Genomic DNA, 26,840 nt, shown 5'->3' with positions numbered 1-26,840 from the left:
AAATCAGACGTGGTTTCTGTTAAGCTCACATTAATAGAAAGGGCCTTGGTAAGATTACTCCAAGTTTTAAAAGGAGGTAGATACTCTTTGAAGGCCCAAAGGCCCAAGAATCATGCAAGCAGAGTATGAATCTTTTTTTTTTTTAAGATTTTATTTATTTATTTGACAGAGAGAGAGATCACAAGAGGCAGAGCAGCAGGCAGAGAGAGAGAGGGAAGCAGGCTCCCTGCTGAGCAGGGAGCCCAATGTGGGGCTGGATCCCTGGATGCTGTGATCATGACCTGAACTGAAGGCAGGGGCTTAACTCACTGAGCTACCCAGGTGCCCACAGAGTATGAATCTTTTTTTTTTTTTTAAGATTTTTATTTATTTATTTGACAGACAGAGATCACAAGTCGGCAGAGTAGCAGGCAGAGAGAGGGAGAAGCAGACTCCCTGCTGAGCAGAGAGCCCGACGCAGGACTTGATCCCAGGACCCTGGGATCATGACCCGAGCCGAAGGCAGAGGCTTTAACCCACTGAGCCACCCAGGTGCCCCCAGAGTATGAATCTTAATTGTAGACCCGGAGACAGAGTCACAGGATACTAATCCTCACGAAGCAAACTCTGATTTTTTTTAGTAAAAACGAGTTTAGAAGTCATCCAAAACAAAACAAAGCAAAACAAAAAACAAAACAAAAGCAAGGCAATTGCAATTCTTTCTGTCCCCCAAACCCCAAAATGCCTGTTTCCTCTACTCATCTTAGCAGCAGAGATGGGATGTGGGGGTAAGAATAGTAGTTAACTTGGGGTGCCAGGTGGCTCAGTAGGTTAAGCATCTGGCTTCTGCTCAGGTCCTGATCCCGGGTCCTGGGATCGAGCCCTGCATCGGGCTCTCTGCTCAATGGGGAGTCTGCTTCTCCCTCTCCCACTCCAACTGCTTGTGTTCCTGCTCCTGCTCGCTCTCTCTCTGTCAAATAAATAAAATCTCTAAGAAAGAAAGAATAGCAGTTACTCACGTGATAACGGAGGTGGATTAAGGATGGAAGGTGGGGAATTAAGTGCGACTCTGAGTGGGACATTCTCTGCTACCAGAGAGCACCATGGGAGAACACTTTCAGGCCTGTGGCCAAGACCCTGCAGTCTTGTAAACTTCTAAGGATAAGGATTCTAAACTAGAGGTACAAGGACTCTCTTTTCATCCCCACATATCAACCCTGTGAAATCCTGTTACGAGTAGCCTGGAGTATAGAACCAATTAAATATTCTTCTGGGTTCTGCAAATATGGACTTAGAAGAGCTTTGGAGATACACCCTCTCCACACCTCGGTCCATGGCCAAGCACCTAGGGTACTTCCAGGAGGCTGAATGCAAAGACAAAGAACACAGCTTTGGGGAATCATTGAGCTGGAGAGAAAAAAAGATGTTCTCTCCATCATCATTTCTTCTCCCCTGAGAATTTAAGCCTTCCTCTGTGGGTCAAGAAGAAGAAGCAAAATGTCCTATTTACCTCAAAGTCATTCCAGCAGAGGTTCTTGCATCAGGGGGAAGAAAGGAGGCAGAATTAAGGTCCAAGTTTCCAGAACAATATTTCCCAGATTTGCCACCCACATGAGACTTGACTCTAAATAGCTTTGGAGTATTTCTGAGAGTCAGATCCATCCTCAAAGTATGAAATGTGCTGCCACTGAGCCTTTTCAATAGGATTCACCTGGCTAAGGCAATCGAGGCCATCTATAAACTGAAATTCTCCTCTCCTAAATTCTTCCTACAAAGTGGAAAACTCATAATCAACTAAACCGGTCTATGTTTTGCAGCCTCTACAGTATTTCAGGAGGCCCCTTTCCCCAGATTTCCATGTATTACCTGAGAAATTAAGGGTCTTGTCTAAAAGCTTCCGTTTATATCAGTGCTGGGGAATCCCACAAAACCCCAGAATGATTCACCTTCCCAACTGTAGCAAAAAGTTTCTTTAGCCTAGGTCAGCATTCAGTGTGTGGGTGAAGGCCTTTTCCTAGCTCCACTTTCCAGTCCCCATAAAAGCATAAAAACCATCGATGTGGTCTCTTCAAAGTCCTGGCTCCTTAGCCCCCACTCTGCTGTAGCAATGAAAGTTACTCTGACGATCTCCACTCAGAGGGAAACCACCAGCCACCGGGAGCTTCCTCTTTCCAGTAATGTTTGTTCATTCACTGGTTTATTCATTCATTTAATAAATATTTCTGGAGGGTCTGTGTACCAAGCATTGCTCCAGGTGCTGGGACTACAGTGGGCAATGAAACTGACATGGCCTTTCCTCGTGGAGCCCCCAGATTGGTGGAAGTGACAGATGATAATAAAACAAGCCAACGAATGGGACCACCTGGGGGTCTCCCTTTGGCTCAGCTCATGATTTCTGGTCCGGGGAAGGAAGTAGCCCTTAGGGTAGAGACAGCAATGTCCCAGGGGCCAAATCCTCCTCATGTGAAATGGAATAAACAGGAGGGCGTTATCAGACAAGGAGGTCGAGCCCCGGGGCATGAACCTGGAAGAAGTGGGATTTTCCTACTTGGGTGGAGGAGTAATAGTAGGCAGTGGCACGAAGGAACCAAAGGAACCGGAAGAATGCTGGCCCCTGGGCTGGGAACCATCTGGAGAACAAGCAGCTTCTACTTCAGAGTGTGGAGGGAAAACAATGACCCCAGGGGAGTCAGAAGGAGAAGGAGAATGCGATGAATAGGTTGAGAGTTTTGGTAATGTTCACTGACCCAGGAAGGAGGATCCTAGTGGGTACTGGAGAAATGGTAGGAGAGTAGGGAAGAGGGAAGGTTGAGTTTGGGAAGGGTGAAAACAGAGAAGGATGGGAAAGCGAGGATGAGGCAGGTTACCTCTCTGGAGTCACACGGTGGGCAGTCGGCACAGATCACCACATATGGGCACAGTGAACTCCAAGAGAGCTAAAAGAACGAACCCTTGCAGTCACCTAGAGCATTAGTGATAGGTGTGTTTCAGAGGGCACCTTGAGTTCCCAGAAATCAGCAGCATCCTGGACTTCTTGATCTGAGGGTGTCCGAGTTGGGGAAGGAGGCCAGACACAGGATTCTTTCACTGGGCAGGCTCACACCCAGTGTCAGATATGGGAACAGTTTCTTTTTTTTCCTTTTCTTTTTAAAAATATTTTATTTATTTATTTGACAGAGAGAGAGAGAGAGAAAGACAGTACAAGCAGGGGGAGTAGGAGAGGGAGAAACAGGCTCCTTGCTAAGCAGGGAACCTGATGCAGGGCTTGATCCCAGGACCCTGGGATCATGACCTGAGGTGAAGGCAGATGCTTAACCGACTGAGCCACCCAGGAGCTCCTGGGAACAGTTTCTGATGGACTACCACACAGCTCTACCTGCTTGAAAGGAAGGGGTCCTGGCCTGTCTATAGAGTAGGAGGCTCAAACTATGGAAAGACAGAGTACAGTATCACACGAAAGGCTGGCCGACTTGAACTGACACAGTTGCAGAGAACGGACTGAGGTGTTAAACATAACCACAGAGATGGTCTTTGAGTCAGCAAGACAGAATTTGAAAAACAGTGTTTTCGTTGTAATTTCTCAGAAGGAGACAGATTTTAGAGCAAACTTTGTATTTATATAAAATCTCTTTAGAAGCAGTAGGCACCGGAAACATGGGGAGTTTGCTTCCTAAATCTCCATTTTTTTTTTTTTAATCTGTTGAATGGTGAAAGTAGCCCATATTAATACAGGTTAGTGGTTCTCAAAATTTAAACTGAGACACATCTGAGATGCTAGTCTTGAGTCCCACTCCAGAGACTTCAGTTTAGTAGGTCTGGGGTGGGAGGCACTGCCAGAAATTTCTTAGGATTGAATACAAAATGTTTGGCATAGGCCTGGCCCATGACAGCTATTAAAATCAGTAAATAATATTCCTTTCTGGGTGGATTCAACATCGAGGAGCAACTTTCTTTGGGAAATTCAGCTTCCTCTGGCATCAGTGAAAATCAAGCAAAAGTAAAAAAAACAACACACACACACACACACACACACACACACACACAACCCCCCAAAACTCCTGCCAGGCCTCATGATAAAGTACAAGCTTTCACCTGTATTTTAAAAAATACAAAGGAATTCTTATACTTCTAAGAATACTGTGCAAGTGGACAGACATCATACTTCCCAGTTCCTCTTACTACCGAGTTACAATGTGCAGATTACAAAGTGGTGTCTACAACACACCCAGTCTTAAAAAAGTTGTCGATGAAAAGACCTGTGAAGGAGGTGTGAGGTTGTTTAATGCAACTTACGGCACATTGTACAAGCAGTTATTTTGGGCAATGAAGTAAATACCTACCTAGAATTGAGGCATGGTAGAAATTCATTTTCAACAGGATTAATAAGAAAATGCCTTTTCTTGGGGTGCCTGGGTCACTCAGAGGGTTAAGCCTCTGCCTTCGGCTCGGGTCATGATCTCAGGGTCCTGGAATCAAGCCCCTCATCAGGCTCTCTGCTCAATGGGGAGCCTGCTTTCCCCTCGCTCTCTCTGCCTGCCTCTCTATCTACTAGTGATCTCTGTCAAATAAATTTTTTTAAAAATCTTTAAAAAAAAGTCTTTTCTTGTCAAATTGATGCTTTCAACCCCTTACCTCCAGTACAAAAGTGTTTAGTGTTTTTGAAATAGAAACAGAGTCAAAATTTTTCTGAAATCATGTTTTTAATGGACAATCTGAGTGTTTGCAAACATTCATGGGTTAAATCTGTGAGGCCACGCCATATTTGATATAGAAAGTTCCACAACTGAAGAATCTTGAATTTTATTTTTGCTGAATTTCTCGGTGTTTAAATGACCCAAAACAGCCCTGGTTTTATTTTTAGCTGAAGGTACCCTCCATAGAGGGGGAAAATGCCCAGGTAGCATGAGATGTGATATGACTAAATCCTTGCTTGAATTATTCCCCGGTGCCTGGCACATAGTAGGTCCTCACTTGTGTTGAATAAATATCAAAGTTCTGACACCTAGAAGGCAAAGCACCTTTGTGAAAACTTGCCAAACTCCCGGGTAACATATTTGAGATTTCCTTCAGAAGAGCAGTTCAAATGTTGATTTCCGAAAGTTCTGTAAAATCGCAATACCCGCCCATTGAGAACCGATGAAATCCTAGAACCTCTTGCTCACTGGCCTGTGGTGGACAGATGGCGTCTCCCAGAGGGCTGAGGTGACTCTGACCTTGATTACAGCAACAGACTGGCCCCTGGTGGTGGTAAAGGAGATAGAATCACCATTGCAAGAGGCGGACATACTGCCCTGTGTTTCGGACCTCGCTGCCTGCGGGAGAACATTACTTTTTATTTTAATCGTAGGAAATATATCCTACCTAAAGGAATTACATGCATACAGACTATTCTTTTGAACTTACGCCAACTTTTCTGAACGAATTTATTCTTTAGATCACAAAAAATTTCTCATAATAAAATGTTTCTAAATCCTGCAGAATTGGCAGAGTGCTAGACACATTGTAATGCCTCCAATAAATAAAATTAAAAATTTAAACTAAAGGATTAATTTAGCAAAATGTCAAGTCTTTGCCACAGTGATTTAGATTTTCCTCATTGAAATATTGTTTCAAAATGGGTAAACTTTTGAACTGTTCACAAACGCACATCCTTTCATGATCCTTAAGTTTAAAAACCTGACTTTTAAATAAAAACCTAGATGCCTAGAAAGAAATGTTGCTTAGAGAGAAAATGTTCTGTAAAAGGCCATAAAATGTGAGTTAGAATAGTTTCTGTACTTAACTACCTTTACCTAATTTTCCCCTAAATATGTTATGAATAATGTAAAAAAAAGTAACCAAGTATAACCACCCACATTGCAGACAGTTTATAACATGTAAGTTTCAAATCTCATTTCGTGTCACTACGTCAAGAAACCCAGCACTTACCTTTTATGGAAAAAAAATAGTATCTAATTTTTCAAGGATTTTGATAGAGCTTTTCAACTGGCTCTCTTTTCTAACGGGTTTTCCTATAGAATTAGAATTTGCTTCTGATCAGCTAAACTGTCAATGAAAAGCTTAAGTTCTTGGGGCAGCTGCATGGTTCAGTCAGTTTGGGTCTGTCTTTCACTCAGGTCAGGACCCCAGAATCATGGAATCTAGGATCATGGGATCGAGCCCCACCCCACATTGGGCTCCCTGCTCAGTGGGGAGCCTACTTCTCCCTCCCTGCCTTCCACTCCCCCTGCTTGTGCTCTTCCTCTCTGTGAAATACGTAAATAAAATCCTAAAAAAAAAAAAAAAAAAGCTGAATCTCTCTCAAATCTCAAATCCAGCTGGCATGGGTTTTTTTTTTTTAACTTTCAGACATCCTGTAAAAGATCAGGCCAAGCAATCACTTAACTCTTAGAAAAATTATAATTTCATTTTCTTCAATAAAAACATTAAGAATAGTAATTACAGTAAAAATAGTGTTAATGTCAGTAAGGCACGAATGGCTACATGAAGGTGGACTGACTACCGAAAATCACTCTCAAATTCTGAGCTAGATTCATTTTCATCATAACTTTTAGAGATGAATTGTACAAAATCCAGTCTAAGCAGAAGCATCCAACAATTTTCTCTCCCACTCCCATTCATATTTCTGGGCACAAGAGCCAAAAACAATCGAATATAATATACGAAAGCATGTATGTATATATATGAATTCTTACTGTATATAAATGAATTCTGTGTATATATGAATTCTGAAAGCTTTGTGGAATCTACCATAAATCTGAAAAACATCTTGCATAAATTACATATGAATGTCAAGTAAAACTCAAGACAAGTTTCCCTGGTGAAGATGATAAACTATCACAACCACATACTGTACATTTACTGCATTTATTTGGTTCCTCTCATCAGACTCTTTGTTGTAGACATGAACATCTTTCTCAGTGTGTCCACGCTCCATCTTGAATGTCAAGGCCAGAGATTCTTTTTTTGGCACTGTGCATAGTAAATTACAGTATATTCTGGAACAATAAACTATGGATACAAAGTACACGGATTATCTGGGTTTTAACTGATCCTTGAAGTGCTAGGGCAGAGGAGGGTAAATCTAGGGAGATAGGCCATCAATATACCAGATTGACTCACTGGTGGGTGTTGTCCAGAAACCAAGCTGCTGAATTGTAAAAACTGGGGATTGGCTTTACCTTTCAGGGAGAAACCGGTTGCCTTAGTGACTGCCTTACTGTGGTTTCCCTAAAGCTGCAAAGCTCCTCTCTGGACTCTGTTTTGGGATTTTACTATCTCAAAGAAAACAATCAAACTCATGATTTGATACTGGGGCTAGCTTGAGCAGAACTTCATTAATACCACCTTGAAATTAGGATAGAATTGAAATTAGGATAAAATAGTAAGACACAGGGGTGTGGGGCTGGCTTAGTTGGTGGAGCATATGACTTGATCTCGGGGTTTAAGTTTGAGCTCCACGCTTAGTGTAGAGATTATTTTAAAATAAAATCTTTTGGGTTGCCTGGGTGGCTCAGTCATTAATCATCTGCCTTTGGCTCAGCTCATGATCCCCAAGTCCTGGGATCAAGCCCCACATCGGGCTGCCTGCTCAGCGGGGAGCCTGCTTCTCTCTCTTCCCACTTCCCCTGCATATGTTCTCTCTCCCTATCTCTCTCTCTGCCAAATAAAGAAATAAAATCTTAAATAAAATAAAATCTTTAAAAAAGTAAAATAAAATAAGACACAGGAGATCAGTCTTTGGTGCTTTTAATATACAACCCCTCGCTCTCTGACAAGTCCACGGAGGGAAAAAAAGTAAAAGCACTTAAGATTTCATTCTCCTCATGAAAGGAAGGCGACATTAAGCTATGGTAAAGAGGTTTGCTAAGTGTGGGGCGCCAGTCTCACAGCTGTTATCTACAGACACCAACTACAACCGAGAAAGGAGAAGTTCTGGAACTTTAGATCACTGTGCAACATAATTTGGGAAAAACCTATTCGGAATCTGTTCAAATTTGCTTCTGTTTTAAAACTAGTTAAAATGCTCTACGTTCAGCTGAGTTCTTACTAATTTGTTTTCCAATAGCAGGGATACATAGAAGAGTGAGTTTAAAAATACACTGAACAATATTTTATGAATGAATGTCTGTGATTATGGCATGAGTACTATCAGAATGCTAATTTAAGTAGAGCAATATTCCAAACTCTACAATTTCTACTTTCCTTCTTTAACAAATTCTGATGCACCCTGTTCTTACACAAATTTCTGAAATGCTACATATTAAACCTGTTCCAGTCCTGATGAGTATTAAACATTTTATTTAAAGATTTTAAAGTAAAAAAAGGGTACACAAACACAGATTACATTATGGTGACCAAGGCAGTATTCCACATGACAAAAATCAAAACAAAAGTTAAAAAGTAAATGTACAGGTACTAAACAAGCATAATACCTGATATGCAATTCAGGCTGCAGACACGTAAAATGATCTGACCACAGACATGCTTATGCAAAATAAATTTTTTCTTGGAACACCAAAATCCCATTCTGTCAGCTGCCTTATTCCCATTGAGTATTTTGAGAGAACTTCTATATAAAAGGAACTGGCATGGCACTTAAAAACTACAAAAAAACAATGCAATTAAAAACATATTTGTAATGCAGTTTTGTATAAAATATACATGGCAAATCTTATCTGTTAAGAAAAATTTTTAAAACAAAAAACCACCCTGAATAATGGTTAAAACCTTATCACAGAAAAATGTTCATCATTTGTAACACTCCTGATAGAAAATAGATGGGATTTTTGGGGTGGGGGTGGGGGATATCTAACCTGAAGAGAAGTCTTTCGAAATTTATTTAAAATTGTAGATAAGATAGTAACTCACTGCCTACCCCTTTCTCAAAACTTATCATGAATGTTCTAATATATAACTACAGGACATGAAAGAATAGCTCCAAGAAAGTGTTTCTCAAAATAAGGTCCAAAGACCCAACAGAATTCTAAGGTGGGCCCAGCAATGTGCATTTTAAACAATGTCCCAGGTGATTGTTCCCCATTCTGAAATTTGAGAACTAATGCCCTAGGGAAACAGTACCACTTAAAAACAAGATCATAAATTCATTTCTGACATGTCAGAATTTTCTATGGGTTTATGGTTTGCAGTGAATATTGCTTCTTAAAACAAGTTTTAGGTATTAAGAAAAACATGTATACCTGTTATATAAACATGGGAACGTATATAAACTTTTTCTTTTTGAGGTTTTCATTGCTTTCAGATTTAGTTATTTCAAGAAAAATGAGTATATGGCCAGAAACTTCAGAAAAATTACATTTCTGATAAAACGTAGCATCACAAAAGATAATTTATTAAATGCCTATAAATTTTAAATCATTCTAATTTTAAGACTAGCTAGCTTTCCCCAAAATTCAATTTTACCAAGACTGGACAACTGCAAGTAACTTAGATGGTTATGGTTACTTTTTACATCCCTTTCCATTAAAAAAAATAAACAGATGCTATCACTGGCATCCCTTTAAATAATAAATTGCTAAACACTAATATTAATAAAAAATAATCTGAAGAACTCTGCCTTTGAAATGAATTCCACTCTGATTACCTGTGTTACCTACTTAATACAAACTCACTTAAGGAGCTGGAAATGTGGTGCATATATGTGCACGTCCTTAATATTTATCTGTGTTTACTTTATTTTTTAAAATTTCACTGAAGACTCCATAAACAGGGTCCAAAAGTAGGGATGATGGGGCTTTGGTGAAGAAGTGAGTATGGTTAAGCCACTATTTGGAAGATAAATACTTTTTCTGTATACTAAATTATAAGGAAAAAATAGCATACATTCTGTCTCCATTGGATAAAGGAATGTTTTTACAAGTCTGATAATGAGCGCTTCCTTACTATCTAAATCAAATCACAAAAAATAACTGTGGGATTTGCTAAGAAAGAAATAAATCTCACCATTGCACTTTTCTGTATCTATTTAAAATTTCTATTTTTTTCCTTTCTATATGCTGAGACATGCTCCATTCAAAAGCATCCTGGCTCTTTGTGTGCCATTTATTAACTTTCTAGTTAAAAGGGTGTAAGCTCAGAAGTTAATGCCCCTATACTAAAGAAATCACTCTCATTAAGTTTTTCAAAAACAGCTAATGATTGGAATCTGATGCTTAATAAAATGTGCCCATTTTTCTCCCTCAAGCAGAATGTGTATTCCCTAATTCAAAACAAGAGTCATCTTTTATTACCAATTTAATAATTGCTGCCTTAAAAATCAATAATTTAATTATCCAAGGCAATAAAACGTACAGCTGAATTTTTAAACACAAACTCAGAAAGTAATAGGAAATATAATAAATTGCTGTTTTTTGAATCATTGTTTTATATCAAAATTAAACACTTCAAGGTGAGGCGAAGAATGAAAAAATTACGGAGGTTTATGATACAATCCCACCAGGTGCCTTAATGCTACGGATACTCTGTTTAAAGGTGGTGGTAAGTAGTTTCTTTAAACAAAATGACAACTTCATTACTCATCAGCAGGCTGCTGGATTACCAATATAGTTAAGTGCTGACACAACTGTCTGGAAACTAGTTTCATTTTCTTTTTCACAGTTAGATGTAATAAATTGACTCTCACAGCCAATAATAGAAGATATTAAGTGTTTTTTCATAGGTGAAAAATATAAAATGGTTCATTGTATCCCAGGTGGTAACAAGTTTATTCATGCATTAAATGGCAACACAAGCAAAATGCATAGCTGGAAAATGAGGATCAGACACATTCTTCTGCAGACATCAAAAGAGGATTGATGTACTCAAAACCTTCGAATTCAGACTGATCAATCTTCCTCACGATGTCACTGTTGAAAGAAAAATACATTAATTTTCATAAACTAACCAACTTTTTATTTAATTGGTAAAATAAAATTAAAAAAAGAAAAAATAAGGCTAATTTTACATAAATTATGGAGGGGAAATCTATTAAGTGTTTAGATTAGTTCCAAAACATTTTCTAGAAGAACCAAGAGTACTGAAAATAAGAGAAGACTAACAATCCCATAAGCAAGTTTAGAACTAAAAGGTGGTCCAAAATTGAAGGCTAGGAAAAAAAAGTCACAAACTGTCACAAGCCTAGTTAATTTTAACTTTTGACCTGAACAACATTTCTCTTTATAGGTGAACATACAGGTCTGAATTAGCATTCAATTTAGTCATCACCTCAACAGGAAGGTGATGACGACAAGACATAGAAAAATTTAACCTTTTGGGTTAACCCAGAAGGGACCCCTGGGTGGCTCAGCCATTAAGTGTCTGCCTTTGGTTCAGGTCATGATCCCAGGGTCCTGAGATCCAGCACCACATCGGGCTCCCTGCTCAGGGGGATGCCTGCTTCTCCCTCTCCCGCTCCCCCTGCTTGTGTTCCCTCTCTCGCTGTGTCTCTCTCTCTCTCTCTCTGTCAAACAAATAAATAAAATCTTAAAGAAAAAAAAAAAAGGCAAATATAGGCAGGTACCCAGAAAAAAAAAGAAAAGGCAATAGGGACCGGTACCCAGAAAGACACCGCAAGGAGGTAATGGGTCACAGGGTGTAGACACGCTGGCATTCTGCTATACTGGGTTTCTAATTTAATATGCAATAAGAGTAGTACTATTGAGTATTTTAATACTTAAATGCACACACCATACTGCAGAGTACGAAGTTACACAGGATACAGTCCCTTCCTTCAAGGAGGGAAGGAACGTCATACAACAAAAAGCTACAAGAGAAAGCAGTACACTCTGAGTTTCATACGGACAGCTAAGCCTGGATCTAACCACAGTTCTAAAATAAAGGGTGACTTCTGGTTGGAGAAATCGAAAATGCCAGCATCCACTACATAAACATATACTGAATGGAATCACGAAAGATGATGTTGGGTCTGAGAAAATGCAAGTAATTTATTCGAGTTGAAAGCACAGGAACAGAGGCATGTCAAATGACAGGTGATCTGAAAGGAAGGTAACGGCTAGCTCAAAGGAGCCAGTGAGGTTTACCCTGAGGAGTTTCACCTTGATTCATCAAAGATGTGGCTGCACCTGAACTAGCTCAGAAAGACGGAGAAGATTCCAGTATATAAAAGGATGCATACAGAGGCACAGCATGAACAAAGGTAAGAGCACACCATCAGGGAATGCAGAGTAACAGGAGACTGGTCAGAACACAGAGCACAGAGAGAGAGAGACGGCCAGGGAGTCAGGCAGAAGGAGAGGGTGGGAGGCCATAACTGCTGGCCTAGGGGACAGATTTTATCTGCTAGGCAAGCAGGAAGTTCCTGGAGGCTTCCGACAAGGGGGTGACAGAACTGGGAGTGCTACTTAGTGAGATGGGCCAAATGGGTGGCAAAGCAAAGAAGATGCCCGATGAGGAGGATGGGGTCATGTTCTGGGTATGATCTAAAAGAGATACGAACTGGACTCATGGCAGTGGGAATGAACATGAAGGATCTGACGCAAATAGTGAAGTAAAGGAAGTACAGACAGGACTTACTTGGCAGCTGAATGCGTTACAGTTTGTTAAGGAAAAGGGTCCATAATCATGGATATTTTGAATCTGAACGAATACGTGATGACAGAATGAGCAGAAAAAGGTAAATACAAATAAGGAACTGATTGAGAACAGAAAAAGAGACCATAAGGAATCATTACTTTTCTTTTCTTAATTTTTTAATCTCTGTACCAACATGGGGCTCGAAATCACAACCCTGAGCTCAAGAGTCGCGTGCTCCACTGACGGACGCAGCCAGACATCTCAAGCTTTGTTACTGAAAGTATTTAAGGGTTTGTGTTTGAGGTGCTTGTCTGGCGAATTAGGGGAATCAGCAGACAGAAATGCAGCTCAGGAGGGGCACTGGGCGGAGAGGCGAGGTGCTCTAGAACCATCGTTCTTTCATTCTTCACAGTGGCCTTGCAACACAGGCAGGAAGAGAACAAACAGGCTCAGAGAAGTTATGACATTCAAACCCAGGTTACCCAGTTGGGAAGAGGTGGTGTCAGGACAAATTCCTGTCCTTTGATTGAATCTGGTGTTATTTCTAACACATGATGCTGTCAGAAGTAATGATATTGGTACATCTCTCTCTCCTTTAGTAGACAGGAAGCTTTTTGGGAGCCTAACCTACATCTTAATCGTCTTTGAATGGCTAATATTTAGCACAGTGCCTTTTGCTCAACAACTGTTTGCCAATTTCGCTGGCAGTCACTGAAAGAGCTGGTGTCAATATTGTGGGGCTGGCTGAAATCCCCAGGCACAAACCGCACACAGCAAAGAGAAGGCTGTTGTGAACTGAACTGTGGAACATCCCTGCCTCAAGGGGACAGGGAAAAAAGGGTGACAAGTGGTCATAGAGATGCCAGAGAACCACGATGGCTAGTGCCAACCAAAGCAAGGCTGTGAGCGCCAAATGCTGTACAGAGGGCAGGGGAGATGACGACGAATCAGAATACGCTTTAAAAGTCAGAAATTAACAAGTCAATTCAACCTTCAGATGCTGGAGGAACAGGTTAAACTGCGAGGAGTTGAAGTGCCCAGAGTAAGAAAGCATAAGACAATCGATGTTGACTATTCTGAAGGAGTTCGAGAGAGATACTGCTTATTTATTTTCTTTTACCATGAGCATCTATTAATTATTTTGGGAAGAAAAGGAAGTAAGAAAATGTGATGGTTCAAAGATGTGCTAAGATTCAGGGGGAAACTAGGATTTCGGAGCATGTTGGTAAGTAGCAGAAAAGCAGCCGGAAAGAGAAATTAAAGGAGGTGGAAGAACAGACATAACTGACAAAATGAAATCCTAGCAGAAAAGCTAAGGAAACAGACGTAGGGAAATGGGGCACCCCCTGCAAACGAGGGACATCCAAGCACCCGGAAGAAGGAAAAGGAGGTAAGAGAGCAATTGTGAGCCTCGCCATGGTCTGGTGAGAGATGAAAAGGGAGCAAGCTCACACCAGGAGGTCCCAGTCCTTGCACTCAAGGTAAGGCAAGGCTGACCCACTATGGTGGGGGACGCGGGGGTAGGACTGAAGGCTTCTAAAATGTAGAGACAGTCTGGAATAGCTGCGTGAGGAATGTGAGAGGAATTAGAAGATGTGAGTAAAAATACTGCCGAGGAGGAAGGGCTTCCTCGAGATGAGAGAACAAATCTATAATGACAGGTCCGTGATCAAATACCCCCAAATTATTCTAAACCACACTTTTAAAAGATAAAAAACATAAAAAACATGCAACTTTTAACTATAAAAAACATGTCAGATCACTGTTGGCTGGACTTGGTAGGGTAAGGTAATCTTTTAAAAAAAAGCAATCTGGCAATACACATCAAGAGCTTGAAGCATGTGATCCCCTTGGACCTAATTCGTTTTCTAGGAATCTATCTTAAGGTGACCTACAGGGACTCAGACAAAAATGGCCATCGGCACAGCAGGGCAGCCCAGGGCAGCGGCAGGAGCACGGGCCTCGGGCAGACGTGGGTTTGCGTCCTGACGCCGCTGCCTGGCGACTGTGAAACTCTGCTTCACCTCTCTGAGCCTGTTTCCTCGTCTGTAAGACGAAGAGGACAGCAAGCAGACGTACAAGGCTGTTGTGAGAATTTGAGATAAGGCATGGAAGGCAAAGTAGAAGAGGGCGGCTGTTATAACTTAAAAGACTGTCATAGATTCAAATACCCCATAACTGAATGGCTAAATAAATCATACTATAATCTGATAATGAAGCACTGTGTAGCCACTAACAGTGAAACTTCCAAAGAACTTTAGAAATATTTCAGTCTATGGAATTACTTACTCATCATCTGGAGTGAGCTGGACAGGTTCATTAGTAAACTGAGAATCAAAGTTGTCCAAACCAAATTCCCCAGAAATATTTGGTTTAAAGGGAGGTACCACCTGCTTTTGCTCCATCTAGAAAAGACATATTAGATGACAGCTCAAGCCTACGTTCCCAGAAAAATTCCACCTCTACATTTCTCCTCTGCCCTCAGATGCCTCCTTGTCCTATCCCAGTGCGTTCTTAGCAATGGCTCTACAGTGTTCACAAGGATGGAAATCATTTACAAAACTGAACACTGACGCAGGCCTTACTAATATTACAACAACCTGGTCCATTAAATTAATATTCCAAGCTATTACTGTTTTTAAAGCTTTTTAAAAAGCACTTTAGAGAGTGGTTTTAAGTTACTGAAGCTGTGATATATTTGTTTTTCAACATTCTTTCAAGATAATAAAATTTGGCCCAAGATAATAATGAAACCTAACATAGAAAACAATGAAAATTTACATACCATATCCCAATCAACATTTCGAAAAAATGGGTGTCCCTGAATATCAGCAAATCCTGTTTGTGGATGACAACCTAATCGTTCCTTTGGGTCCTATGGTGGGAAGAAATGTTTCAAGAAGTGAGTGGATATCATGCTTTAGAATAAATCATCTTGTGACCTGGGTTTCATGTCTATTATACGATACTTCTATTTCTGAAATCAGTATGGTCTACCTTTCATCTCTATGTAACATTACACTAGACTTAAATGAGTATCTGAAGCTTGTGACAAGATTTCCTTGTGGCTCTCTCTTGAGCTATCATGTGATTCTGGTGGACATAGGTCCACTCCTTGCTGAAGAAAAAGGGAGGAAAGAGCACCAGAATCATTTGAGTGGCTTCCTGATATTTCTTTGGCATAGGTTAGAGTACTGGTCAAAATATACAAACCCCAAACTTCACAAGTCTGTTCTTGGCTCATTTTAAAAGCCCTGTGCCCGGGGTGCCTGGGTGGCTCAGTCGGTTAAAGCCTCTGCCTTCGGCTCAGGTCATGATCCCGGGGTCCTGGGATGGAGCCCGCATCGGGCTCTCTGCTCAGCGGGAAGCCTGCTTTCCTTCCTCTCTCTCTGCCTGCCTCTCTGCCTACTTGTGATCTCTGTCTGTCAAATAAATAAATAAATAATCTTTAAAAAAAAAAAAAAAGCCCTTTGCCCAATTATAGCAACAAGCCAACATCTGTGTACAATAGTGACACAACCATTAGGTGAATCACTGGACTGAGAAGGGACTGCAACTTATAAAAAGTCATGGCTTATTCATGACTGTGAATGAGGCCATGTTACCATCCTCCTTTCCAATAAAAGACATTTTGTTTTGAATATTAAAACCTCTCACCTTCATTTTTCAGTGTGTTGACACTTAGATTTCCATTTTATTTATTTTATTTTATTATTTTTTAAAGATTTTATTTATTTATTTGACAGATAGAGATCACAAGTAGGCAGAGAGGCAGGCAGAGAGAGAGAGGAGGAAGCAGGCTCCCTGCTGAGCAGAGAGCCCCATGTGGGGCTCGATCCCAGGACCCTGAGATCATGACCTGAGCCGAAGGCAGAGGCTTTAACCCACTGAGCCACCCAGGCGCCCCTAGATTTCCATTTTAAATCTTTCTTCACATAAAGTACTCAAAAGCCTCAATTTCTTATTTTATTAAAATTCGTCATTATCTTATCTACATGTACCTGAGAAGGTAAACGCACATCAACCTACTTTCTAACCTACAATTTATTTAAAGTAAGATTTATGATTTGCCAAGATTGCTGTGATACAGTAAGAAGCATATCTAGGGTCTGTCCCAGGTTCCTGACGCGGAGCTCCTAAAACCCTTGTAATTTCCTGAGTCTCAGAAAAGTCGTTTTTCATAACAAATCCCTTTTGATTATACCTTAGTTTATGCTAATAAGGTGACTCTTGGTGGGCCTGTCATAGCTTCAGGATGGGATCTGGTTGCCAGAGGAACCAACTTTGTGATTACTAGAGTTGTAACTTTCAGCCTCCTTTTCAGAGGGGCTGGAAATGGAGTTCAATCACCACTGGCCAGTGATTTAATCAGTCATGCTGAATGTCACGGAACCGCCACAACACCCTCTGAAGCCCCGGGCTTGGAGAGCTCCTGGGTTGGTGAACACCCATGTGCTCTGAGGGTGGTGCACCCCAGCTCCACAGGGACAGAAGCTCCCGTGCTTTCAGGATCCTTCTGGACCTCGCCTTGTGTATCTTTTCATCTGGTTGTGCACTGTATCCTTTATAACAAACTAGTGATGGTAAGGAAACTATTTCCCAGAGTCCTGTGGGCCATTCCAGCAAATTCTCAAACCTGAAGAGGGAGGGTTGTGGGAACCCCCAACTTTGCAGCCAAGTCACACAGAAGTGTGGGTGCTCAGTACTTGTGACTGGCTTCTGAAGTGAAGATAGTCTTGTGAGCCTGAGCCCTTAAACCCGTGGAATCTGATGTTAACTCTGGGCAGTTAGTGCCCCAAAAAATGAATTGTGGGACACCCAGTTTGTCTGGAGAGCTGGAGAGTGGGGAAAAACCTACACATTTGGTGTTAAAAGTGTTGTGAGTAAAAACTGTTCAGAATCATAATCTTAGATCCCAAAACTCTTCTAACCTACCAACAACAACAAATTATTGAATGATCTTCAGACTTTTAAAGACCAATGATAGCACTTCATTTCTTCTGAATTTTATCTTGGGCTTTTGACATGATCATCATGACAGCAGTAGGGAATACTACTGCCAAGTGAGTAATAACCCAAAGAAAACTGAGTACTGGAGCTATGAGTACCACTGAGGCTATCCCCAAAGACTGTAATTTTTCTCTAATTGTGTACATGATATATATTATTTACTTAAAAACACCATATGTAATATATAGCTGGGGGTGAATTACATTGCCAAAATGGGAAGGACAACTCATCTCACAATCTAACGCTGTCAAAATTACTCTTTGGTGAAGAGACAAATTCCAGACCTGACTGAAAAAAATCACATACTCTGATGTTCTGGAATGTTACACTACCTGAACCTCTACTTACAGTTTCATTTCCATACAGATAAACCACTAAAGACTGTTATATGCGATTTATACCTTGTTGAGAAAACTCTTCAGGACACTTGCAGCTTTTACAGATAGAGAACGCGGTATGCGTATTTGCTTTTCCAAAATAACTAGAAAGACAAAATTATGGCATTACATATTTAACGTTTACATTGCTTCAATCTTTACATTTTTATTACAAGGAATATAAGGCACTCTAGCAGAAAAAATAAGACACGACATATATTACTTTGGTATTTGCTTGTTTGTTTCCAGTTCGATTCTTTGTATTTCCAATCATGGGCCCTTTTTTTTCACCTTTTGATTCTCTTACATTCTTGGTACCCTACTTCATCTCCATATTGTTCTTGGACTTAGGGACTCACCCTCAGGGTGCATGTGAAAAGACTGTCCTCTCTAGCCACAGGATTCCCTCCTCCACTCTCTATGATACACAATCTAAAGGAAACTCTTTGTTTTATTTTTGAGTATGAGAGAGTAGTAGGCAAATGGACTGAAGATAGAAAAGTAGGAAGATGTATCTTTTAAAAAAATTGAAGACTCACATATTAAGAAGTACACTGTCCAAATTATTTTCCTCTTTCTTACTCAAAGTAAAAATGTGAGCCATCCTCATTCATGCTCTAGAATAGGTTATTCACGGAGAATCTCTATAAAATACTGTAAATTACCTTGGAAGAGATAATCCTCTGTGTTTTGATCAGGGTTATCAGAGCTTCCAACAATATCAAATGGAGATCTTCCTGCCATCATCTCAAACATTAGTACTCCAAGGGCCCACCAGTCAACACTGAAACCTTCAAAAAAGAAATTCTTTGAAGTAACAAATGATCTCTTCTGCATTCCCGAAAGTCAGTAACATGAGATTCATTCTATTATATAATGAAAAAATAAACATAATGAAAAACTAAACTCTAAATGCATTATAACTATCATGGTAGGCAATGACGATTATAGGAATATCAATATAGTTATCAAAAAGGGGAGGTACCAGAAAGATAGCTTTAAAAATATAATATTGGAAGGACACCTGGGTGGCTCATTCATTTAAGCACCTGGCTCTTGGTTTCAGCTCAGGTCACTATCTCAGGGTCATGGGTTTGATCCCTGTGTCAGGTACTGGCTCAGTGCAGTCTGCTTGGGATTCTTTCCCTCTTCCTCTCCCTGTGCCTCTGCCCTTCCCCCTATCTGCACAGGCTCTCTCTATCACTCTCCCTAAAATAAGTAAATAAAATCTTTAAAAACAAATAAATAAAAAATAAAATATTGGAAATGAAACAGAAGTTTCTTTTCTCAAGTATGCCTGTAATTTCAGACTCATGATCTGTTTCTAAAATGTTGTTTTTGAGGATATAATTAAATTGTACTTGAGAATAACATTCCTTGGTCTGAAACTGATCTTCTGCTAGCTGATTAAAGATCCTTGAAGGACCTTGGAATCAGATTATGAGCAGCTGTCAGAAGTATCCATCCTCCTTTACATCTGCTGAAATCAGAGGGTCAGAACCCAAGAAGTCAAATGTATGCTTAAGATAAATATATCCTCTGGTTCCTGACCAGCAGTCAATCTTTCCCTCATTTTTCAGATTCCTGGAGGAAACACCCCAGGAAATAGAAACAATCTTCTAGGGGTTCGTGACTCTGGAGTCACATGGCTAAAATTTAAATCTGTACTCTGCCACTTTCTAGCTGTAGGACCTTGGGCAAGTTATTTAAACTTTCTCTAAAAATGGGAATTAACCAGTACTTACCTCCTAGGATTATTGACAGGCTTAATTAATATGTATAAACTGCTTGTATTAGTATCTAATTCTCTTAGTGTTGCCCTTAATAAAATATTATTCAAATCTGTACCTTCAAATACTGGTAAGGTCCCACTGTCTCTGATTTCATAGTTTAGGGTTTTCATGTAGGTTTTAAGGGGATCAAGAAAGTTTATATTAATAAGATTAGCATTTAAATACTATAGTATAATATAATGCAATTGGTACCACATTTAACCACCCATCTAGCACACAGCTAAGATGCCACCTATTTATTTATTACCATAATCTTCTCCTCTTAAAATTTCAGGAGCAATGTAATTGGGAGTACCACAGAAAGTGCTGGTTGTATCTCCTGGCCGTAATCCTTCCTTTTATTAAAAAAAAAAAAAAGAGAGAGAGAGATAAATGATATAGTAAGCCAGGAAATTATCTTCTAAATTCATCTCTTTTATTTCATCATCATATAAACTCAGCATCTATGGTAATATATAAAGCTTAAATAAAATACCACTAGTACAGTTGTCCATATTATTAAAATCACAGGTTGCCATTAAAGAGCTTAAAGAAAACCTGTCCTCATTAGCTGTTGGTAGAGTTCAGTTAAGATAAAAATTACATCCGAGGGACTCCTGGGTGGCTCAGTCATTAAGCGTCTGCCTTGGGCTCAGGTCATGATCCCAGGGTCCTGGGACTGACCCCACATTGGGCTGAACTGATAATATAATCTCCAATCATGATAGGTGATTTTAACACATCTATATCAGAAAATGATAAATAATACAGACAAAAAAAATCTAGTAAGCAGAAAAAGATTTAGATAAAAGCCAGTTAAATATAATATAGAGTATGTGTAATCTATGTGCATGTGAGGAGAGAGGGAAGAGGGAAAGAGAGAGGGTGTGAAGGACAGAGATGCCTTGCATACAAACAAGAGATTATATATCCTTTTTTTTTTTTTTTGAAGATTTTATTTATTTATTTGACAGATGGAGAGAGAGAGAGAGCGAGAGATAGCACAAGTAGGCAGAGCAGCAGAGGGAAAGGGAGAAGCAGGCTCTCCACTGGGCAGGTAGCCCCATGCGGGGCTTGATCCCAGGAGCCAAAGGCAGCCGCTTAACCAACTGAGCCACCCAGGTGCCCCTATATATTCTTTTTTAAGTACATGTGGGATACTGATCAAATACTAAGTCACAAAGGAAACCTCAATATATTTTCAAAGAACCTGTATCATTTAGACCATTTGCTGGCCACAGCAATTAAATAAGAAATCAACAATAAAAAGATAGTTTAAAAACAAGCTAGGGGCACCTGGGGGGCTCAGTGGGTTAAAGCCTCTGCCTTCAGCTCAGGTCATGATCCCAGAGTCCTGGGATTGAACCCCGCACAGGGCTCTCTACTCACTGGGGAGCCTGCTTCCTTTCCTCTCTCTCTGCTTGCCTCTCTGCCTACTCGTGATCTCTCTCTGTTAAATAAATAAATAGAATCTTAAAAAATAATAACAAAAATAAAAAATAAAAACAAGCTAAATAATACTAAATATACAATTAAGCAAGCAAGAGAAAGACAATTCATTTTTGTGAGTTTCATTAAGTAATGCATGCCCATTATGGTAACTTAAAAAATACATAAAAGTGAACAAAATAAGTGTGTAATGCTACATAACAGAACAACACATATAGAATTAGACAATGCTATACTTTAGAACTTTATTTAATGTTACATTCTAAACATTTTACATGGTCATGAACTTCTGGTAAACATTTTAATGACTTCACAATGCTCTGTTCTGTGGTCATGCCATAATTTCCCTAATCATTGTTCTTACCAGTGGCCACTTAGATTATTTATAATATTTATCACTAACTGCAATAAAAAAACCTGGTCACAAACTTTTCCTCATAGACCAAAATATGTGCTCAGAATACCGCAGAATATCGCAGAGGCAGAAGTACTAGACAGAAGAGTGTGGCTGTACATCTTTAAGAATCCTGATATATCCCCACCAACTGTTATCCATAAGATGGTAACAATGCATACACTCACCAATGATACAGGAGAATACCCGTTACTTTAAACTCTTGTAAGTAGACTATTATAATTTCAAAAACCAGTATATGGCATGCAAAAATTAAGTCTCATTATTGTTTTAATATGTATACTTTATAACAAGGTTAGCATTCCTCATGGTTTTGTTGTTGACTTTTATGTTATTGTCATTTTTCTTTTGAAATAAGAAAAAAATCCACTGGGGAAAAAGTGATGGAGAGAGGTGTCTGGGTGGCTCAGTTGGTTCAGCATCTGCCTTCAGCTTATGTCATGATCCCAGAGTCCTGGGATTGAACTGTGTTGGGCTACCTGCTTGGTAGAGGATCTGCTTCTCCTTCTCCCTCTACCCACCCCCCATCTCATGCTCGCTCTCTCTCTAATAAATCAACCAAAATCTTAAAAAAAAAAAAAAAAGTGAGAGATGAAAAAGGTATCACAAATCTCAGTGATGGGTACATAGGGGTTTGCCTACTAAATCTCTACTTGTTTATGACTAAAGATTTGTGTGATAGAAAAACTTAAGGAAACAGAAATTGAATATAAGAAAAGATAAATGCCTGAGTTTTGTACCTAAAAGCAAAAGTACTTTAGGTAAAGATTTTCTTTTCTAGTGTTGCTGAACAGATAATAAGGTCAAATCTTCAATACTATTAGAGTGTCTTACTTAATGTTAACATTTAAATAATCTCCAAGCTCTGGAGGCATTTCCCTCAGGTGAATGGGGGAGTGTAATTCACACATTTACATGCTTGTTGCCATATTACTGTGTGAGGATAATTATGTCCCAGCTACTTTTAACAAGGAGTAGCTCCCTACACATTTTGTGGAAAAACACTGGACCCTTAAATGAAACACTGTTACAGAAAGAATAAAGTACCAAGAAATAAAGGACAGGTCCTGAAAGTAACTGAAATTTTTATTTTGTTCTACCATACTTCATGTCAGATATTTAAACTTTAAATATAAAAAAATGACAGATTTCCTGATAAAATCCTGAATGCATCATCAAAAGTTACAATTAGCAAAAAATGGAGGGTGACATGTAAGTAGTTATGTTAAAGTCATGGGATTGCAGACAATTTTTATTTCCAAATTTTCTTCTGTAGTATCACAACATTCAAGATAAAAAGCTTACAGACAATAAAAAGAAATTAACTCTTATTATGGCACATATAACACTCACAGAAAATACGGAATTTTGTAAATGGTTAGAAAATACGTATTTTTATATTCTTGTGCTAAAATCCCAAAAAGCACCCCAAAGTAGCAGTCATTTCCTCAACTTTAAATATTGCTATTTTACCAAAAGAATTTTGTGAGCTGCTGAGACCTGATTAACTAGAAATTTCCCTCACCTTACACATGCCGTAGTCAGTGAGTTTAATGTGTCCTTCTGAGTCCAGCAATACATTGTCCAATTTCAAATCTCTATAAATTATCCCTCGTTCATGAAGATAATTTAATGCTAGACTGATTTCTGCAGAGTAAAATCTAAAATGAAAAATAACTCATTTGATTCAAATTTTTAAATTGTTTTAAGTTTCTAGAAATCCTACTCCCATCTGCAAATGAAAACACCAAAATCATGTCAAAAGATTTTTTTCTCCCAATGTTTTTAGAAATAATACCAAAACACAAATTGAAGTACTACTTTAAAATATCCGAGCCCAAAACACAATTATAAAATTTCCAGCCTACATTAAAGTCATAAAATTTTTAATTTACAAGTCTCGACAAAAGCTCTTAATCTGGGTCCTTGGCTGGACTTCAGGCAGTCCACACTGCTACAACCAGAGCACAGCTGTATGTATATGTGTTCTTGTGTATCTTCTATAGGATTTCCACAGCTTTCAACACTTCTCTAAGAATGATCTCCCCAAATGCTAAGAATCACTGATTGGTCTAGAATGGAAAAAATGCTAAAAGTCCTACTCAAACTACTCAAAATCCATACCAAAATTCTAGAGAGGGAATTAAAATAAATTCTTCTACAACCATACCATTTAATATTAAAGAGCTTTTTAGATCTGCCACTAACCCATTGGTAGATAACCAGAACTTTTGACCTGAATAATGAAAACAAAACACCCAAGTTGGTTTACGGCTACTTTGGTGAGTGTTACCATGATCATGTTTGGAGGTGCATAACACATACCTTCTCAGCTACTTAATTCTATGCACAGAGAACCTGAGCTTTTATTTTGTCATTTGGTTCCCAGAAAAGGATGATATAAAACCAGAACTGGCACTTGAATACAGAAAAAACTACTTCCCCCAAGTCCAACTGAACAAATAAGGAACAAATACAAGCTGTGGTCACAGTCAGAAATATCATTTGTGGCTTTGCTATGAAGGGTGATCATTTAATAAAGACTAAATACAGGAAACGAACATACAGGAAATTAACAAAACCAAACACAGTTTGGCCCAAGATTAGATTAGTACAATTTCTACCTCCTTACAAAATTGAAGGATATTATCTCCTTTTGGTAAGAAATAATCAATGTCCTAACAAGATTTTCACTGAACAAGTATTTATAAAAATAAAATCTTTAACCTTCATCACATACATATGCAGACTCATATGCTTCATTTTGGCCTTACTTTTATGGACCACTAAAGGGTGAGAATTATTCCTAATTCTGAGTACAAAACAAAACATGGCACAGATGAATTAAATTTATCCAAGGCCATGATCCTTCCCTACCTAATTCCTCCAACATATAAGCAACTTACAATCTTATATAATAATATCAAATTAAAGACAAAATAAATAAATAATATTTAATGATCTTTTATTTATCAATAGGTATGTGATCAGAGGAAAAAAAAAAAGCCAAAGGCAGAACAATTCAGAAATTATAATTACAGGAAGAATTACATAATAGCTTAAAAGAAATTGTTTATTACTCTCAAGTATATACAAATAATAATCAATGAAAAACTGTCAGAGAGCACTGCAAACCTTAGATGAATAAGTGTTTATAAATTCATCAATTCTTTCAATTGTGGATATTGAATAGACAAAGTGTTTTAAAATAACTGGGTTTAGAAAACTAAAGGCTCCCCCTTTAACACTGTTTATACTTTTCAACTGCTTATATTAATATGTATATAACATTACATATAATTCATATATTATAATGTAAACTAACTTGCAGCTTAGCCCCTACATGACTTACAGAAAACTAACTGGTATCAAAATACATGATTTATCTACTCTTTTCAACCAGCGGCACATAAAAAGTCCCATAGCATTCCCTCCCCACAACATTCCCCACCTTCCCACCCCCTCCCACCAGCCCCACCTCCAGCAAAAATCTAACACAAACAGTACACATTACCTGGCATGTTCTTCAGGAAGTTTTCTTTGTCGCTGCATATGAAACATTAGATCTCCTCCATTTACATACTCTATGACAAAGAACAATCTAAAACAGAGAGGAGATAAGAAGCAGAACAAATGAATATGGGGCAGGGGGAAGAGAGGCAAACCAAGAAATGGACTCTTAACTCTAGAGAACAAACTGATAGTTACTAGAGGGGAGGTGGGCAGAGGTAGAGGTGGTGGGGATTGAGGGTACTCTCAAGGAGCAACAGGTGTTATATGAAAGTATTACTAAATTATACTGTATACCCGAAACTAATATTACACTGTATGTTAACTAACTGGAATTTAAATAAAAACTTGGAGAGAAAAAAAGTATTTTTTTTTAAGACTATTTATTTCTTTGACAGAGAGATAGAGAGCACAAGTAGGCAGAGTAGCAGGCAGAGGGAGAAGGAGAAGCAGACTCTCCGCTGAGCAGAGAGCCTGACGTTAGGGTCGATTCCAGGACCCTGGGACCATGACCCGAGCCGAAGGCAGACACTTAACCAACTGAGCCACCCAGGAGCCCCAAAAGTATTTTTTAATTAAAAAAAAAAAAAAAAAAAAGAAAAGAAAAGAAATAGTAAGAAATAATCAGCAGGGCTTAAATCTAGGAACTCTACATGTCAGCAGGCTTAAAAAAATAAATAAACAACAGCAGAGAGCACATGAAACCAAGATTCAAAATAAGGCAGTGCCATTTTGCATCTTAAACACTACAAAGACCAGTTACAACAGAGAGCATTCTATAGATTTACCCTTAACAAACACTCCAGGAATTTGGTGGAAACAAAGGGTAGTTGGAGTGGAAAGCTGTTTAATCACAGAAGATACAAGAAAATAAACCAGCACAGTTGTGTAAACCCTTTCTTCTATTTGAAAATAGTACCACTAGCAATCCAGAGCTTTTCACTCTCACCCTAAGTTTAGCATTTGCAAGGTAAGTCATTTTCATCTGTTACTTAAGGTAAAGAAGTTAGGATTTCTCCCTCTAGCTAAATTCTAGGAAACTTTAAGAACTAAAACTAGACTCTTGAAGATATTTATGACCTGGCCTTTTTTTTTTTTTTTTTTTTTTTTGCCTAAAGCAGGTAATTTCCTAATGCCAAATGCTGATCCAGTGTTAAAATGGTATCACTGATTGGACTCTGAGTAGTAGAAAATTTTAAGCATAGTACTGTTGTGTCCATCTCCATGTCTTCCACTTCCGGCTTACAGCAGAAAGCAGTTCTCATTGTGTAAAGCCCAGTAATCATCCCATTATCTTTTAAACTTACCTGCTTTCTGTCTGAAAGCAAGAATGCAGCCCAACAAGAAAAGGATGATTGGATGCCTGTTCAAAAACGTGCTTCTCTGTCTGCACCCAATCAATATCCTATTTCAAAATATGAAAGAAATCTATGTCAAACTGAATTATAATTAAAACTATGATAAATTTGTTCTTAGTAATTCAATTACCATAAATGTAATTAGTAACTAGGCCAAATATCAAAAGCACTGATTATCATGAAACAACATGAAACAAGAGCCTACATACAAAGAGAAAACACCACCAATAAATCTTTCAATATTATGAAATGGTCTATGAAAACTTTTACAAAGTTCCAGTACTTTCCCTTGATAATAATATGGTTCGATTTTGATTTTTTAAAAATCTAGTAATCATCACATTACATTAAATCTATGTTATGTAATTTGACTGAAGCATTTATTTAGAATAGACTGAAATTTAAGACACAAACATTGAGGTTTTCTCTGAAATAGTAC

At 38.8% G+C, this 26,840-nt stretch overlaps 1 protein-coding gene across 1 annotated transcript in view; it reads right to left on the bottom strand.

Moving 5' to 3' along the window:
- Positions 1-8,264: 8,264 nt before the first annotated feature.
- PRKCI (protein kinase C iota) overlaps positions 8,265-26,840 on the bottom strand; it is a 70,548-nt gene continuing 51,972 nt past the window's right edge. The window contains exons 10-18 of the mRNA XM_080800271.1: positions 26,351-26,448; positions 25,048-25,134; positions 23,059-23,194; positions 19,938-20,025; positions 18,563-18,688; positions 17,922-18,001; positions 15,296-15,385; positions 14,800-14,915; positions 8,265-10,844 (exon numbers count right to left, since the gene is read on the bottom strand). Coding sequence (XP_080656397.1) covers positions 10,757-10,844; positions 14,800-14,915; positions 15,296-15,385; positions 17,922-18,001; positions 18,563-18,688; positions 19,938-20,025; positions 23,059-23,194; positions 25,048-25,134; positions 26,351-26,448 — 909 coding nt within the window. The 3' untranslated portion in view covers positions 8,265-10,756. The remainder of the gene's footprint in view (positions 10,845-14,799; positions 14,916-15,295; positions 15,386-17,921; positions 18,002-18,562; positions 18,689-19,937; positions 20,026-23,058; positions 23,195-25,047; positions 25,135-26,350; positions 26,449-26,840) is intronic.

The sequence above is a fragment of the Martes martes genome, assembly GCF_963455335.1.
Source record: "Martes martes genome assembly, chromosome: 1".
NCBI classification, from domain to species: Eukaryota; Metazoa; Chordata; class Mammalia; order Carnivora; family Mustelidae; genus Martes; species Martes martes.
This window is presented reverse-complemented; position numbering and strand designations above follow the sequence as displayed.